Below are 17,811 nucleotides of genomic sequence, written 5' to 3' on the forward strand. Positions count from 1 at the left end.
CAGGAGAGGCCCCAAAGTTTTGGCTGGGAGGTCCCCAGTCTTATGGAAATTAGGTGGGGAAGTGGGGTCTGTTTTTCTGAGGCTTGAAGCCAACACACATGCCCAGTTGTCCACAGACTTATACACTGATTTAGGATGAACCTGACCCCAACCCGGTCACATGCGCTTTCTTCTCCTGGACCTGTGCCACCTGCACCCTCCACCTGAGACTTTCCCTGGACCACTCTCCTCCCATATTTGCCTTAACACTCTTTCATAGCTCCTCTGGCCTCAGTTGTAATAGCACCTTCTTGAGGAACCCTTCTTTATGCCAGCCTACGTCAGGCTCCTGCGAACAGGCCCCCAGAGCACCCGTTCTTCTTTATCAGAGGGCCTAGCTTGAAATTATTCTATAATTGCTATGTGATTATTTGATTCAAAGCTGTCACCTCTAACTTCACTGTGAGCTCAGCGAAGGCAGAGATGGTGTCTGTTTTGTCTCCTGTGCCTGGAACATAGTAGGCACTCAGGAAATATTTATGAGATGATTGTCACTGCCAGTCGCACTCACCACACCTCAGCACACACAGAGGAGGCCGCAGGCTCTATAGAAGGGCCTGAAACGGCAGGTCCAGGGCAGACCCAGGTGTCCTGAGCTCAGATACCAGGCTGAAGGAGGGAAGAAAGGAGGAGCACAGTGGCCCCAGGACAACAAAGGCTGGGCCAGGCCCTGGGGGACATAACTGGTCTGGGAGACCTGAAAGACCTGGGGCAAACGGCAGTTGGGTCACACTCTAAGGAGTGCAGCTGTCAGGGGTTTCCAGTCCCTCCTGGCGCGCGCGCGCGCGCACACACACACACACACACACACACACACAGGGCCTAGGGGTCTGGGAGGACTTAGGACTGTGTTGGCAACAAAAGCTGTCGGAGCTAAGTGAGGAGGGCGGGGCTAGGGGAGGGGCAGGCAGGTAGGTGCCTTTCTCCACGGATCCACCACTCTGGAAGGTCTCTACGTAGCCAGACCGAGCGGGAGACGTGTCCTCACCGGCAGCTGCGGAAACCCCAACGTCTCCCTTTGTGCCTTATTCTTGCCTTGGACATCTCTTCCCCCTTCCCAGCGCGGATTCTAGGATCCCTTCCCACTGGGCCCGACACCTGGATCTTGCCTTCGAAACCAACCCCAGGTCCCTTCCCTTGGGTGCCTGGTGTCTCCCCAGGGGCCCTGGTTCTGGGCCATGGCCCACAGGGCGGGCCTGGGACTTAGACAGCTGGAGGCTGTGGCCATTCTGCTTTTACTTGGATTATTCCGGTCCGGTCTTGGTGAGTATGTGTGGGTCAGAGAGTGTGGGGCTCAGGGAAGGGGTGGTGCACGTAAACTGAGGCTATAATCTTTTTCTGGGCACATCCCTTATCCTGGGCTCAAGAATCTCCCAGCGTCAGCCTCCCTAGATCTTGGCCTCTGTCTCTCCCTTCAGCTTCGGCCTCCGGGGAGTCAAGGGGGTGGGGAGGACCGTCCTCTGGAGAAGTGGTAGGTGCTAAGGGGCCTGGGAACTCTGGTCTTTCCTGTTTACCCTTTCCTCTTGCTCTCTCCCTCCAGGAGCTGATGGGGAGGAAGGTGAGCCTTGCATGGGGGAGGGGAAAGGAAGGGAACCGGGATTCAGATTCCAATGGAGTGTTTCATGAGTGCCTGACCCTCTCTGTAGGGCCATCTCACCCACTCTTATTACCTTATGTAAATCCCCCCATTAGTTCTGAAAGATGGGGATTAGAGCCCTAATTCTTCGGAGAAAGAAACTGAGGTAGAGAGTGAAGTGACTTAGCCAAGAGCACACAGCCAATAAGAGGTGTCGCTGAGATTTTACACCCAGATCTGATTCCAAAGGTGGGTCCTTTGAGGAAAATGAACCAGAGGTTTCCTTTCTTCTAAGGCTCACCACTTGACTCTGAGTCTGGTTTTCAATTCCCACTTCACCAGATACTACTGGCTATGTATCCTTGGCCAGTCCCCTCACCTCAAAAATGGAAGTTGGTTATGTTTGTCTCCTGGGGCCCAGTGAGGAGTCATGGAGATAGAAGTGAAAGCCCTCTCCCAGCCTGGCATTGCTTGAACAGTCACTAAATAGTAGCTATTGTAGTTATTATGAGGAGAGAAGGAGGAGCTTGGCTGGGCAGTTTTCCCTGCTCCGGGGAAGGTGACTTTGTGAAAGGCTGTTGGGTCCTGCTCCAAACGGCAGCCTCGGTGGGGGTGAGGCAGTCCTGGAAACCAGATGTTCAGTGTGGGAATCCTGTTGTTTGTTCAACACACATCCATCACTCTGTGTGTCCAGCCCTGTGCTCGGCACTGGGGACAAGGAGATCTGCTCCAGTCCCTGTCACTAGGGAATGCCCAGATTGCTGCAGTTGAAACAGTCATAGACCATCATGACTGTGTGATGGGGCAGTGCTGGGGAAAGTATGGGCCCTGGGAGCTTCCAGCATTGTCTAACTCAGGCAGCAGGCTCAGGGCAGGTTAAGGAGTGCCTGACATTTGAATGGTCTCCGTAGGCAAATAGGTCTGCATAGCAGAGTAGGGATGAAGAAAGGTATTCTAGGCAGCGGGACCTGGATAAGCAAAGGTCTAGAGGCAAACAAGTGTGTGGCCCAGTGTAAATGTCCAGAGGGATGGCTGGAGTAAATGGTAGTGCCATGGAAGGTAGAGAATGTATCTTAAGGGCAATGTGGAGCCTGGGGAGGATTTAAGCTGAGGTATGACCTGATCAGATTTGTGGTTTATAAAGATCTTCTGACTTGTAAGGAGTGGACTGAATGGAAGGTAGGAGGATCTGAGAGAAAGGAAGGCGCATGAAACTTGGGTTAGGTAATGAGGATGGTTAAGGGGGCAGAACTAACCATGCCCAGTGAGCAGTGGGGCAAGGACAAAGGGGTGGCTGGCTCCTGCGAACTCACTTCCCAAGCTCCAAACCAGATTGTCTGGGCTATATGGGGAACGGCAGGGCTGAGGAGCTGGTATGGGGGCCCCAGAAGGACCTGACCCCCTCCCCTTCCTCCCTGGGCAGCCTTCTGCGGCGTGGCCTCCCAAGCACGCATCACAGGTGGTAGCAGTGCAGCCGTTGGCCAGTGGCCCTGGCAGGTCAGCATCACCTACGATGGCACCCACGCGTGTGGTGGTTCTCTCGTGTCTGAGCAGTGGGTGCTCTCAGCTGCTCACTGCTTCCCAAGGTACCAGCTGGGTGGTGGGCATGGCGGGGAAGTCAAAGGTGGATCAGTCTAGGCCAGAGGTTGGGATTCTTGGGTTGGGTCGAGGGGTATCAATAAAGTCTGAAAGGATCAGTCAGCAGTGAAGGTCAGAGGTGAGAGGTCACAGGGTAAAACTAGCATGCAGTTTGGGATCAGAATCTGGGGTTGGATATAACAAGCCCACAGGGATCAGGGAACTAGGAGAGGTCTCCTGGGTCCCAGCCTTGGCCCCTCTGCCTGCAGGGAGCACGTCAAGGAAGACTATGAGGTAAAGCTTGGGGCCCACCAGCTGGACTCCTACACGCCTGAGGCTGAGGTCCGCACCGTGGCACAGGTCATTTCCCACTCCAGCTACCACCAGGAGGGCTCCCAGGGTGACATTGCACTCCTCCGTCTCAGTAGCCCTGTCACCTTCTCCCGCTACATCCGGCCCATCTGCCTCCCTGCAGCCAACGCCTCCTTCCCCAATGGCCTCCAATGTACTGTCACTGGATGGGGCCACGTGGCGCCCTCAGGTGAGGTGGGCGCTGATGCCTAGAGGCATGGAGGGGTGCCTGACTTAGGGTAGGAGGCCCCAGGTAAGCATCTTTTGCTCCTACAGTGAGCCTCCTGGCCCCCCGGCAGCTTCAGCAACTTGAGGTGCCACTGATCAGCCGAGAGACATGTAACTGTCTGTACAACATTGACGCCAAACCCGAGGAGCCCCACTTTATCCAGCAGGACATGCTGTGTGCTGGCTATGTGAAGGGGGGCAAGGATGCCTGCCAGGTAAATGCAGGGGTTCCAGTGAGACGAGCGCATCTTGGGAGATGAGGGCCGGATGGGGCTGGCGTGGATGACTGGAGGCCTGGGGCCTAGTCTTGACAGTTACTGTATGACTTTTCTCTTCAGGGTGACTCTGGGGGCCCACTCTCCTGCCTTGTGGGGGGCCTCTGGTACCTGGCAGGCATTGTGAGCTGGGGCGATGCCTGTGGGGCCCCCAACAGGCCTGGCGTGTACACTCTGACCTCCAGCTATGCCTCCTGGATTCACTATCATGTGACAGAGCTCCAGCCTCGTGTGGTGCCCCAAATCCAGGAGTCTCAGCCCGATGGCCATCTTTGTGTCAACCACCAGGCCTTCAACTCTGCCCCAGCCCAGGCCGTATTGGGGCTCATCCTTCTGCTGCCACTAGGCCTGACCCTGGGCCTCCTCTGCTGAGCTAGTCATCCTGAGAGCTGACCCCGCTTCCAGGACTTCCACACTGCCCCCAAGGACAGATGCCTGGCCCAGGAATGGACCTGGCCCTTCCCTGACATCTTTTGGGTCTTGGGACTGGCTTAAACCACTCCTTCCTCCCAGAACCCTGTGGGAGTCCAGGGCACTATCCTGACCTTTGAGCCCACTCTTCTGGGTTTGTTCTTTGCAACTACGGTCCACAGTCAGGTGTTTTACTACCTGTGGTATTGGCTAGGACCTCTAGCCACCCCCACCTACTGTTCACAACCCTACTCACTGGGCTCCTATGGAGCCCCCAAGGACCCTTAGCTATGAAAATGAGCCAAGGCTCCCTACCCTGTTTCTAGAAAACTGGGTACCTGCCCAGCTAATTGCTGCTAAAGAACTGGCTCTAGCACCCTACCAGTTCTGCCTGATGAGCCCCATCACTTCACCTTCTTCCTGTATTCTGAGCGGGGACTGCCTCTGGGCAGCATGTTTTCAAGAACAGAAAAGGCCCCAATCTTGCCCCATCGGCTGCCATGCCCTCCTCGAACCTCAACTCCTAGACTCCGGAGGACTGAGCCCCCACCGGAACTGGGCTTGGGCTTGGATCTGGGGTGAGGGGTAGAAAGAACAAGGAGTAAAATGTTTTGAGCACAATTGGCTCTGTGTGTGGCGTGCAACAAAGAACATCAGCTCTTAGCCTCTCCCTCCCACCTCCAAAGTCCAGAACCACTGGCAGAACTTACTTTATTTTAAAAAATGACGAAACAGGTCTGTACATATTTACAGGCTAGGGGACAAGGAGATAAAGGTCCAGCAGCAGGGGCACAGGCCATTCACTTCTTGGAGAGTTTCACTTGCTTGTGCTTGGGGGGGGCCCACTTGAGACAGACAGAGTCCACTGTGGGGAGACAGACATGAGAGGCAGGGCTGGGCCTCTGGGCCCAGGCCAGGTATCACCTCTAGGTGAGAACAAGGGCAGACTGAGTCCTGGGAAGGGGGCAGGGAAGCCTGGGAATGACTAGCCTGCCCCAGGCTTCAGTCCTGGGAGCTGGTCAGACTAGTTTGGGATCATGTGACAGCAAAAAGGTAGCTCTGGCTCCTCAACACCTACCCCCTACCACACACAACCTGGGCAGCCCCTGCCCCCCTACCTGTTATGGGTGGTTTCTTATACTGAGCACTTTTGAGGTGTTCTTCTACCAGCTTGGGTGTGACACAGATCACATGCTGGCCCTTCCAGTACTTGACCATATTGAGGGACTGTAGGGTGCTGATGATGTCATTCTGGGTGATGCTGGTCATCTGACTGCAGAAAGGGATTGGAGTAGTTGCTGGGGAGAGTTCCCTTGTGGGGTCTGACTGGGACAGCAAAAGGGGACAAGGAGACAGACAAGATCATGGCCAACCTTAGATTCTTCTAAGGGTTCCTCTTTAAGGGTTCCAGGGCCCTCACCTAAGATCCTTGATGGACAGTGTGCCCCGGAAGTCTCGCAGGATCTCCAGCAGGACCCAAGACCAGTAGCTGCGGTAGCTGAGCTTGCCCAGGTCAGACAGTGGCTTCTCAGGGGAGCCTACTGTGCTCTCTAGCTTGGAGAGCTCGTAACCTGGCAGTGGTGGAAAGAAGGATTCTGAGGACCCGGCCCTGCGGTGGCACCCCCACCGTAGTTGCCCCTTCCTTGACAGGCCAGGAACCACTCACTGAAAGCAATGAGGAATTTTCCATAGCCACGCCGCTGGTAGGGGGGCAGAGTCAGGATGCAGGCCACATTGTTCCCATCTGGAGACTCCTTCTCCTACAGGGGTGTGTGGTCAGGACCTCTGGGGAGGCTCAGTCCTTTCTCTGGTTCATAGTCCCCACCCTCCCTCAACCCAGGCTCCCCACCCCAGCACCTTAGAGAAGTAGCCAACAATGTGGGCCCCCTGCCTGTCCACTTCAGTCAAGATGTAAAAGACGAAGGGCTCCACGTCGAAGTACAACGTCTTGTGGTCCAGGAAAAGCTTGGCCAGCAGACACAGGTTCTGACAGTAAATCTGAGGAGTGGGGAGGTGGAAGCAGGCTCAGGGAGCAGGTATAATGCTCCCACCTCGGCCTGGGCTGTGGCTGCCACCCTGCTATGCAAGTGCCAGGCATTAGAGAGCAGCCAGTGCCAGGCCAGTGAGAAGCCCGCTCCTCACAATATTTAGAATTGGAAGGAGTCTTACCGCCATTTTCTGATGGACAGGGAAACTGAAAACCAGAGAGCTAGATTAATCTGTTACCACTTCTTTTTTTGTTTTTTTCTTTCCTTTTTCTTCTTCCAAAGATTTTATTTTTAAGTAATCTCTACGCCCAACATAAAGCTCAAACTCACAACCCTGAGATCAAGAGTCACTTGCTCCACCAATAGCCAGCCAAGGGCCCCATTCAGTTACCATTTTTTTTTTTTTTTAATAGGTTCCATGCCCAGCTTTGGAGCCCAAAGCAGGGCTTGAACTCATAATCCTGAAATCAGAGCTGAAAGTTTAGCCGATTGAGCCACCCAGGCACCCCTCAGTTACCACTTCTAAGTGCTAAATAGGAGTTCAATCTTCAGGGACATTAAATCTTATGTTTCAGATTGGGAAACTGAGGCTCAGAGGAGCTATGGCTGGCATGAGGTCCCACGGCTGCTGAGTGCTACAGCAGGATTCAAACTGGTATATGAGTTCTGTCTTGTTCAGAGCAAGCACCAAGCTTCATGCTTAGCCTCGTGCTTGGTAAATGTTTGCTGAATGGGTGAGCTTTGAGCCTGACTCCAAAGCCTGAGCTGTCTGCCCACTTGGCCACACTCTGCTGAGGCCCAGATACCCACTCAGGCTAGAGACCGACATCGGAAGGGACAATGAGACCGTAAGGGTGGCTTCATGGCACACTTCAAGAGGCCCACTGATTTAGGACACCTTTTACACCCACTCTTATTTGACCCAACAATTGTGAAGCCCAGCATTGCTAGTGCACTTTGCTTAGGAAGAAACTGAGGCTCTGGGAAGGGGCAGTGCTTGCCTGAGGCTTCAAAGTTAACCAAGGGTAGAGCTAGAAAGAACATCCACACCTCCTGCTGGAGCCCTTTGTGCCACTCCCCCTGTTCATGCTCAGGCAAAGCAGGGGACTCAGGCCAGGTTAAGGGCTAATATTCCCCAAGCTATTTATCACAAGGCTGACTGAGCCCAAGAGGTCACCAATAGTAACAAAGGCCCATGTTTACTAAGCACCTACTTGATGCCAGGCACAGTGTTAACTACTTGCCATTGCTGTCTCATTTGTTCCACCAACAACCCTATTAGGTAAACATTATCATGACTCTTATCTTATAGATGAGGAAACAGGAACAAACAACGTTAAGTAACTTGTCCAAGGTCAGCTACTAAATGACAGGACAATTTGAAGCAGGAGCCACTCAGAAGCCTGCCCTCTCTTCCTCACACTCTACTGCCCTTCCATGGGAACAGGGACACTTAGTGAGACCTTCCCAGACTGACCAGGTAAAGGCCAGGTTCTCAACTGCAGCAAAGCAGACCCTAAAGGCCCCACCCTCCCCCACTGAAGTCTTTCTGCCAGAAACCAGGAACTCAGCTGTCAGAGCCACACTGGTCTCAGGCAGAAAGTCTCACACCAAGCAGTCTCCTCCCAGGAAAGAAACCTTTCCTTCAGGCAGAAAGAGAAAGCGCTTCTAAAAGCACCCTCCGGCATGACAGTCTATTCTGGGTGTCAAAACTGCCCAATACTAAGCTACCCATCAGGAGAAAAGTCTTCAGGGACAGAACAGAAACTCAGTCCCCAAAACTGACACCACAGGGCCATGTGTCTACCAAGGCTAAGCATGATCCCACAGGCCTTTTCCCGGTGGGGGCTTGTCCCAAGACTGGCTTCTACCCTTTTGGTGACAACAAGGATCATCCAAGAGTGCCAGTGCTTCTCCCCACCTCCCCACAGCACTTCGGCCATCTAACTCACCTTGTGGTCTTTGCCATCCACCTCGTACACAGAGATGTTGCTCTTGCGATAGATCTCCTTCCCTGGGGGTTGCCGCCACTGACACTGCCCCTGGGGGTGGGGATGGGGAGACAAAAGCTTGAGACCCTGAGGTTCTCTGCTAGGTACACCCATACAACCCTGTGTGGCTTCCAACAGGTCTCTGCTTCTGTTTCCCCATCTACAGACTCTGGGCTCCATACCTCACCTATGTCAAGGAATCCTCCCAACTCCCTGAGGAGACAGAACCTATTTTATAGGCTATTTTATAGATTTTATAGATGAAGAAGCACAGAGAGGCTAAATAACTGGCTTGAATATTATACAGCTAGATGGTTTCAAGTTCAGAGCAGCCTGGCTTGGGAGGACTCTCCAGCGCTCTTATCCATGACAATGGCGATTGCTAAAATGCATACATCTGCCTCAGGTTACACCCTTTGGGAAATATCCTAGTGTTCCCTGCTGCACTAGTGATGCGAGCCCCCGGCAACACCCACCCCCACACCAACCCCACCCCCGACACAGCTCCCCCCTCTTCCCCGCCAATGCTTCCCATCTGTCCACACCTTACAGTCCCATTGCTCAGGGGCTATGCTCGCTTCCTCTTTTGCACTGAGGAACCTGGCACTGCGCTGGCCTTGATTAACATGTGGTGTTTGGGTTGACCTGAAGAAGTGGTAAGGGCAGGGATTACTGTCCCCATTCCACAGAAGAGGAAACTGAGGTCTGGGGTAAGGCAGCAAGTTGGCCAAGGTCACTCGAGCAAAGGTAAGGCCAGGCCTAGAACCCAGGTCTCTTGACCCACGGGCAGCTCTTCCTTGTACTCGACTCCTCTGGACCTGTCTCTCTTCCCTATCGCTGCAGCCTCAGCAGCCCTCGCCTCCACGCCTGCCTCTCTCACCAGACCCGGCTGGCCCAGTCTCACCAAGTGGAAGCGGTAGCTCTTCTCGAATTTCATGTACTTAAGGCAGTACTCGCAGAGCCACAGCTTGGGCTGTTTCCCATAGTCCTCGGGGAACGGTGAGAAGTACCAGGCATCGATTTCGTAGTTCCCGATGTGGATCTTGTCCACATACTTCACCTTGGTGATCTGTGGGTAACGTGGGAGTGGAGGGCGGTGGATGGCTCAGTCAGAGCAAGGAAAGCTGGGAGAGGGGGTACCCGCAGGCAGGAGCCCTGCCCCTGCTTACCGCCTCATGTTCCTTCTCCAAGGCTGCTGTTGTGGGGTCCATCTCTGCATAGGTCTGGGCAAGGACAGAGCAGTGGACAGAGGTGAACAGAAGTGGAGGTCAAGCCGTTCCTCCCCTGAGCCAGAACCCAGTGCTTCCTTCCCGTCTTCCAGACCTCATCCTCCGAATGACAACAACCACATGAACAGCTGACTTGTTTTATCTGGTTTTGAAGCCGGGTGGGCCAAGCTTCTCTCTCACTTTCCCCGCCCACCCACACATCCCTGATGCCCGAGTTTAGACCTTTTGCCAGATGAACATGGCTAGGATCAGGCCTGGTTCCAGTCTCCTTGGGCTAAAACCTTCAGCTATACAATGGGATCAACCAGCTCTGCCAAAATTGTTGTGAGGCAGATGAGTAATGGATCTTGTCTTCTGTGCAAACAGGAGGAACTGGCACTAGACTCCCTGGTGTGGCTGGACCTCTTTCCTGAGCACCAGATCCAGGGAGCTGCCTGCCCCATGGGTCACTCCCATAGGTGCCTAGGTGTCTAGAAAGGAACTAAACCTGTGCTCCCTACAAACCTATTCGTCCTCCTGGGGTCCCCATCTCACTGGGCACATCCCCTCAGTCCAATTGTCCAAGACCAATAGCAGGTCTGCTCTTTTTTTTTAAGTGCTTTTATTTATTTGAGAGAGAGAGAGAGAGAGAGAGAGAGAGAGAGAATCGGGGGAGGGGCAGAGAGAATCCCAAGCAGGTTCCACACTGCCAGCTCAGAGTCTGATGAGGGGCTCAAACTCACAAACCATGAGATCATGACCTGAGCTGAAACCAAGAGTCGGATGCTTAACCAACTGAGCCACCCAGGTGCTCCTGGTCTGCTTTTAAGACTCCTTCTCTCAGGAAGCTGGCATTCAATTTAGGGCCGAGTCCTGTGAATTTTACCTCCTTGACATCTGTGGAATTGACCCCTCTCTGGAATTGTCTGCCCAACTCCAAATAGCCATTGCCACCATCTCAAGTCTGGATAATTACCTAAGCCCCTGCAGATTCCCAGCCTCCAGTCTTAGCCCCTTCAAATCTATATTATCGATAACTCTCTTTTTGAGGCCAACGTGCCTTTGCACATGCAGTTTCCTCTCCTCTTTCTGCCAAAAAATGCTTACTCAACCTCAAGCAGAGCGTAAGCCAGGTGAGTGTGAGATGAGGCAGTTTTATGAGCCATCATGGGTAATTGTTTTTACTGTGCTCTTTCCTGTCCTTCAAGGCCTCGCACCCTTCCTGCCCCCTCCAGGAGACCGGACTGGATTCTTCTGACACAGAATATGCCCTCTCCTTCTCAAGTTGGGAATGCAGTGGTTAACAACAATCCCCTCTAACTGCCCCCAATTGGTTTCCCCTATTTTCCAAGTCCTTAGAAAGCAGGGACTAAAAGTCATGTCACACTCACAACACATCCTATTCCTAAGCCAGACTCTGTAGAAGCAAAGCAAGCACAGCCTAACAATGAAGGGGGGATCCAAGAAGGCCCATGACCTACACTAGAGGAGACAGCAGCCTTGCCCTACAGTTGAGAAGGGAGAAAGGAGCCAGCATTTTACCCAGACCCCCTTCCACAAAGCACTTTGCCTGTATGGCCCCATTTAACCTTTTCAGCCACCCTAAAACAGAGCATTCTTATTTCTATTTTACAGAGAAGTAAACAGGCAGGGAGAGGTGAGGTCACTTGCCCTTGGGGATAGCCAGCTGCCATTTATTCCAAGTGCCAAGCACTCCATAGGCATTACTTCATTTAGTCCTCACAAAGAACCAGGAACAAGAGTGCTCATTATCCATACTGCACAAAAAGGAAACTAAGGCACAGAGAGGTGAGGCTACAGAACCGGTACTCAGCACTGTCAGGCATAGGCCCCTCGTTTGTCCAACCCTGAGCCTAACCCCTGCAAAGATGAGGGAAGAAAGATTTTCCTCATATGCCTCTTTAAAAACCCACTTCCCAGCTCTCACAAAATACAATCCTCTCCTGCAAATGCATTAAAGAACTACAAAAACACTACTTTTTCAAATGCTGCAGTTTATTTAGAATTAAATGTTAATTAAGCTGTGAAGAATCTGACTCATTAACTCGCCGATTATCCATCCTCTGAATTTATCACCACTGGCCTACTGTCATCCACCCTGCTGACTATCAGCTTTGAGGTACTTTGTTGAGATTTAATTTGCTAGTGCAACCCGGTCGAGGAACTAAGAGATACTCAGACCTATGTTCTCCAACGGAAGAGCCACTGGCCACAAGTAGCTATTTAAACTCATTGTTTAAATTTTTTTTTTTAATGTTTATTTATTTTTGAGAGAGAGAGAGAGACAGAGTGTGAGCAGGGGAGGGGCAGAGAGAGACGGAGACATAGAATCTGAAGCAGGCTCCAAGCTCTAAGCTGGCAGCACAGAGGCTGACACAGGACTTGAACTCACAAACCATGAGATCATGACCTGAGCCAAAGTCAGATGCTTAACCGACAGAGCTACCCAGGTGCCCCTAAATTCAATAAATTTAAATAAAATTTAATTCTTAGCCACACCAAACACATTTCAAGTGCTCAATTGCCACATGTGGCCAGTGGCTATGCTATCAGACAACAGATATTAAACATTCCCACTTGTTACAGGAAGATCAATTGGACAGTTCTGCCTTAGACCTTGAAGGTCTTCCTGGTTCAGGGATTTCAAAATTTTTTTTCACAACCCCCAACAGGAAGAGCCGTTAGCACCGTAAACCAGTTGACCTGCTTGTGTATACATATATGTGTATCTCTATGTGCTTCTCAAAAATAATACTTACCTTTGATAAAGCACAACGTACTCTGACATTTTCTAATCCTATTTCTTCCTTTCATTTTTTTATTATCTTTATTTTTTAAGCAATCTCTCCACCCAATGCGGGGCATAAACTCATGACCCTGAGATTAAGAGTTGCATGCTCTACCGACTAAACCAGCCAGGCACCCCTCTTTCTCTCATTTTCAAATTTAAACACTGGTCACAACCTACTGAACTAATTTGGCAATCTACTAAAAGCTGCACCCCACAGTTGGGAAAACATTGCCCCAAAGCACACAACAAACATGCAGAAGGATGAAATCTCACTGGCTGAAAGTAATGAATGTCTAAGTGCCTTGAAATCTCAATAAGCCCTGGACTCATCTGCACTCCCCGTTTTACAAAAAGAAACTGAGACTCAGAGTGGGGGAAAAGTATCCCCCCAGGGGCAGGGGTGAAAAGAACCCAGACTTTGGAACAAGTGGCCCAAGTTTCTAGGACATGTCAAAGTCATGATTAAGGGCTGGTGCCCTGAAGTAGGACAATCTAGTTGGCAAATCTAATTCCTGACTGGGTTCTTTTTTTTTTTTTTAATGTTTATTTTTGAGAGAGAGAGAAATACAGAGTGTGAGTGGGGGAGGGGCAGAGAGAGAGGGAGACACAGAAGCCGAAAAGGGCTCCAGGCTTTGAGTTGTCAGCACAAAGCCCGAGGCGGGGCTCGAACTCACAAATGGTGAGATCATGACCTGAGCTGAAGTCAGACACTCAACCGACTGAGCCACCCAGGCGCCCCCCGACTAGGTTCTTAAACCCATCTATTCCTCCCCGGTAAACTGGAGATAATAACAATGCTTACCTCACAGGACTGCTGTGAAACTTCAGTGAGATCACGTATTAAAACACTTAGCCTATAACTTTGGCTCACAAGCCCATAAATGTTTACCATTATTATTCTAATTCCAGTCCGCCCTTTTACTAGCTGTGTAACCTTGGGCATGTTACCTAACCTCTCAGATCCTGCTTCCTCATCTACAAAAAGAAACCATTATTCCTGTGGCATTGAACTGTTAGGAAGGATGCATTAACCTTATATACACGCAGGACTCAGCACGGTGCTTGGCAACAGCAAGCACCCAATATCATATGTTCTCTTCCTTCTCTTCGGACTTCAATTCTTTGTCTACGGTGGCACAGCAAATAGGAGACAAAGGAGGCTATTGGTGCAGGAGGCCTGAGTTCCAGTCCCAGGTGTGCCATTTCCTTGCTGCGAGACTGCAGCCAAGTGCTTGCCCTCTCTGAGCCTCAGTTTTCTTATCTGTGAAGAGTGTCTCACAAAACATAAGTAAAGTCCCTTACACATTATAAGAGCTTAAGAAGTGGGAGCTGCTGGAACATCTGGGTGGCTCAGTCGGTTAAGCAGCCGACTTCAGCTCAGGTCATGATCTCATGGCTCAGGGGTTCGAGCCCCACATCAGGCTCGCTGCTGTCAAAGCAGAGCCTGCTTCGGATCCTCTGTCTCCCTCTCTCTCTCCCGCCAAAATACATAAACATTAAAAAAAAGGAAGAAAGATAAAAAAGAAACAGGAGCTGCTATGGTTTTGGCACTGGGACCCAAGGAAGTTGGCAGAGGCAGCTGAGCCTCCTGGGGCCTTGGGGAAAGGGAGGGGGTCCAGACCTTCTGCACGTGGTTGATCTCATCATGCTTGCGCTTTTGGTTGCGAGTGATCTTGCGCTCAGGCTGCTCAGCCAGCTCGCTCAGGTACTTCTCTGAGTTCTTCTGCACGGCATCTTTTACTGTTTTGGTCAGTGCCAGCCGGTTCTTGTCTACCCATTCGTCTAGTCGCCGGTTAACTGTGAGGATAGGCCATGAGGGTGCTGTACTTCCACCCCTCTCCCCCGCCCAAGCCCAGAAAGCCCCAAGTCACTCACAGCCCACGTAGTGTACATAGAATTCCTCTCGGCCCTCCTGATCATTCACTCGAGACTGAATCACTTCAGCAGAATCTGGGAAAGAAAAAGGATAGGATCACCAGAAAGGCAGGGCTGGAACAAGAAGAATCCTTCACACTGAGGAGCAGTTTCCAGATTCCAGGGACATACACAAGCTAACATCACTCGTCTACATCTGCCATTCCATCAATCGCTGCCTGTGAAGTGGGCCAGGTTGGAGCTGTTACTCTTACTTTACAGATGAAAAACTGAAGCTTACCCAGGCTCACATATTTGAAAAACAGTAAGAAGTTAACATTTAACTGAGTTTAAGTCTGGCTCCAAATGCAATGCTTGTTTTACTATACTTAGTTGCTCATTTGTTCAGGAGTCATGAAGGCTGGCTCTGGGTTTATATACAATTCTAGCTCCTCACTTCCTATATTTAAGTGCAAATTATTTTGGTTGAGCCTCAGTTTCTTCATCTACAAAACAGAACTAATAGTGCCCACCTCAGAGGGTGAGCTAATGCCTCTAAAGCATGTAGCATAGCGCCTGACAACTAGCCAACCATTCAACAAATGAGTAAGGCAACCACTGCGTGTCTGGTCCTATGCTGTGTTATTGCTGGGTAGAGAGGGCACAGCAGTGAATCACAAGAGGTCCTGCCCTCCAGAAGTTCCCACTTTGATATGGGAAGACGCAGACGATGACTACATAATGTCACATATACTATGGCTAGCTGAGGTATGAAGAAAATGTTGTAGGCACATTCATAAGGGAAGGACTCACTTTGCCTGAAGGGAGTCAGTAATGGCATCACAAGGGATATGGTGTGTTAAAGGATGAGTAGGAGCTAGCTAGGTGAACAAGAAAGGCAAGGGCATTCAAGCATTTGGCACAGGTGGTAAAAGGCATGTGGTCTTCAGAGAGTACAGTGTGGTCTAGTCTGGCAATGGCCTTTGCTAGGGGTGTCTAAAAACCACAGGTCACAAAGATGTACGTCCTTCTAAGGAATTTGGGGTTTATTCTGAAGATGAAGTAAGACAAGAAAAGGAAAAAGGAAGCTCATTTTTGTGTTTTGGTAGGTCCCCTCTGCTGGCGGTTGTAGAAGAGGGATGGAAAAGTAAGTCGCAGAGACCAGAGAGGCCAGCAAGGAACGATGGTTTTGTTTAAAAAGGGAATGAAGTCTAAGATTGGATAAGCAAGTGGAATGGGAGTTCTACATACAATTAAACGGGAGCTGCTTGTGTTCCAGGAGAGCCAGACTGGTGGGGTTTGTAGGCGGTGCCCGGGAGGGGCGGAAACTCCGCGCTCTTCCCTCAAGCCCCGCCCCTACAACGTCAGCCCCTCAGAGAACCCGCCCTCATGCCCCGCCCCTGTCCCTGGGCCCCGCCCTCACGCCAGGTGCTATCCGGTCGTCGGCACAGGTACGTTTCTCCGATCTCCACGGTGACTTCCGGCTCGCCGCGCGCTGGAGTCGGGGGAGAGACGCGGCCCGGGGACGGGGCGGTCCCCTCGACCGCCGCATTCTCCCCGGGCCCGGGATCGCTCTCCCCCACGACCCCTGAAGTAGCCGCCGCAACCGCCGCAGCTGCTCCCTGTGCCGCCATCGTCGTAGTGGAAATGACGCTGGAATCCGGCGCCACGCAGCGCTTTTAGTTCCGGGTCAGCGACGCGTGGCGGAGGCAGCTACCGTCCTGAAGGCGGGGCCTGTGGCGTAGCAAGAGCTCACTGGTTAGTGCGGCGTTTTAGCGGTCCCTGACAAGTTTGACCTTTCGTGTGCCAATCGCGCTGGAATTTTTTTTTTTTTCCGTATAGGAATATGGCTGAACCCTGAGTTGAAAGAGGAGACCTTCGTGATGTGTGATGACTCAGCCCGATCTTTTTAAAGGGCCTGGTGCCTGAGGAAGCCAGGAGGTGCCAATTACCAGAGGCACTGCCCCCACTTTACCCGGTACCGGGACGGAGCCAGAGCTGCCTCCCTGGCTGCAGTAGGGCTTTGAGCTTGGAATTAACACCCACTTCTGCGTTGCCCACTTCCGCCAACCTAAAGCCCCGTCACCTCTTTTGTAAAGATTGAAGAAACTGCCGTCCTTGTTCACGGTGAAGGAAACAGGACGGCTGTGTCTAGGGATAGCTAGTAAATTGCCTTTTTAAAGGCTTAATTTGTCCCCTAGACAAATTAGACGCAGTGGACATATTAGAGAGCGTTTTAGGCTTAGTGAGGAATCCGGGTTCTGATCCTACTCTAGGTAAATTGTACAAAGGTGTCCATTCTCAGAGGGTCGGTAAAGGTTAAACTATACATAACTGTATAACCCATATAACTATATAAAGGGTATCCCTTATGTATATAAGTGTATCGCACAGTACCAAGCAAGGTAGGTGTTCAATAAGTGTTTTTTTGCCATTCTCTTTTCTTTGACTTATAAATTAGTTATTGGGCTTAGAAGCTCAAATTGGTTATTGGGGTGGAATGCTCAAAGCCTGCGTATGGGGCCTCAGGTTGCAGATCAGTAGGAGTTCTTGGGGTGCCTGTGTGGCTCAATTGGTTAAGCCTTGAAGTTCTGCTCAGGTCATGATTTCATGGCTGTTGAGTTCGAGCCCCAAATCGGGCTCTCTGCTGTGGTGTGGAGCCCACTTCGGACCTCTGCCCCCCTCTCTTTGCCCCTTCCCCTCGCTCTCTCTCAAAATAAACTTTAAAAAGAAAAGAAAAATAGGAGTTCCATATGGGAGGTGGGGAGGGTGATGGCAACGGGAAGTGCTGGTAACTCGGCTTTGGGGAAATTAAAGAATTGGAGGTGGGCAATGAATGCCAAGTGTCTGGCTGCATAAGAATCTGAAAAAATAAGTTAGGCAAGACAAGATTAAAATTGTAATGCCTTCTCCCACTCCCCATCTTCAAGATTGTCACTCTATCCACCTAAGGTTCTGGTGCCTCACTTTTGACTTCACCCAACATCTTGCAGGGATGCTCTCCTCTCTAGTTCAGGATTAACCTAGGGTTTATAAATCCCTGATCCAGGTTACTACGCCAACCTCCTCACTATTCTCCTTCTAATCCTCCTTCTACTGTGCAAATCTGTTATTTCTAGAACTATGTAGATGCTTCACCCAGATCCTCTGGAATCTCTTTTTGTTGCCTCTTCAGATCCAGATTACCTTTGATTGATGTGCTTTCAAAAGCCAGAGGCTCTTTGTCAAATTATCCCTTGGACTAATAGAGCTGTGTTGCCTTAAGAAGCTGAAAAGGAAAGTTTTCAGTTTGGATGTTTAAGTACCTACCCACCCCTACTTCCCAACATAGACATTAACCAATGATTGTCAAGTAAAGGAATCCATCAATGACTGTGGAACTTAGCTCTCTTGCCTCAATTCTAAGGCAAAACTTACTAGCTCTGGACTTTTGCCTGAGATGACATCCTTGTTTGGTTTCCTGCCCTTCCCTTTCCTGCTTCCCCTACTCCCTAACCAGA

At 51.1% G+C, this 17,811-nt stretch overlaps 2 protein-coding genes across 4 annotated transcripts; one reads left to right on the forward strand and one right to left on the reverse strand.

Annotated features, from left to right (window-relative positions):
* Positions 1-1,168: 1,168 nt before the first annotated feature.
* Positions 1,169-5,079, forward strand: PRSS8 (serine protease 8). The gene is made up of 6 exons (XM_047087398.1): positions 1,169-1,302; positions 1,580-1,597; positions 3,039-3,201; positions 3,463-3,734; positions 3,821-3,987; positions 4,111-5,079. The coding sequence occupies exons 1-6, from the start codon at positions 1,218-1,220 to the stop codon at positions 4,417-4,419; spliced, it is 1,014 nt and encodes a 337-aa protein (XP_046943354.1). The 5' UTR covers positions 1,169-1,217; the 3' UTR covers positions 4,420-5,079.
* Positions 5,080-5,152: 73 nt separating this feature from the next.
* On the reverse strand, positions 5,153-15,956 carry KAT8 (lysine acetyltransferase 8). Of its 3 annotated transcripts, XM_047087395.1 has the most exons (11): positions 15,735-15,956; positions 14,333-14,407; positions 14,079-14,254; positions 9,607-9,660; positions 9,342-9,506; positions 8,399-8,488; positions 6,316-6,456; positions 6,125-6,218; positions 5,879-6,029; positions 5,577-5,731; positions 5,153-5,323 (listed from the first exon to the last, which is right to left on the reverse strand). In XM_047087395.1, the coding sequence occupies exons 1-11, from the start codon at positions 15,943-15,945 to the stop codon at positions 5,259-5,261; spliced, it is 1,377 nt and encodes a 458-aa protein (XP_046943351.1). In that variant the 5' UTR covers positions 15,946-15,956; the 3' UTR covers positions 5,153-5,258. The 3 variants fall into 3 exon arrangements, with proteins under 3 accessions (XP_046943351.1, XP_046943352.1, XP_046943353.1); XM_047087396.1 differs by lacking the exon at positions 5,153-5,323 and having other exon boundaries at positions 5,610-5,780; XM_047087397.1 differs by lacking the exon at positions 5,153-5,323 and having other exon boundaries at positions 5,638-5,784.
* Between the last annotated feature and the right edge of the window lie 1,855 nt (positions 15,957-17,811).

This window comes from Lynx rufus, unplaced genomic scaffold (genome assembly GCF_022079265.1).
Source record: "Lynx rufus isolate CCGP_SWC_20201006 ecotype Redwood Valley unplaced genomic scaffold, mLynRuf1.p SCAF_23, whole genome shotgun sequence".
NCBI lineage: Eukaryota > Metazoa > Chordata > Mammalia > Carnivora > Felidae > Lynx > Lynx rufus.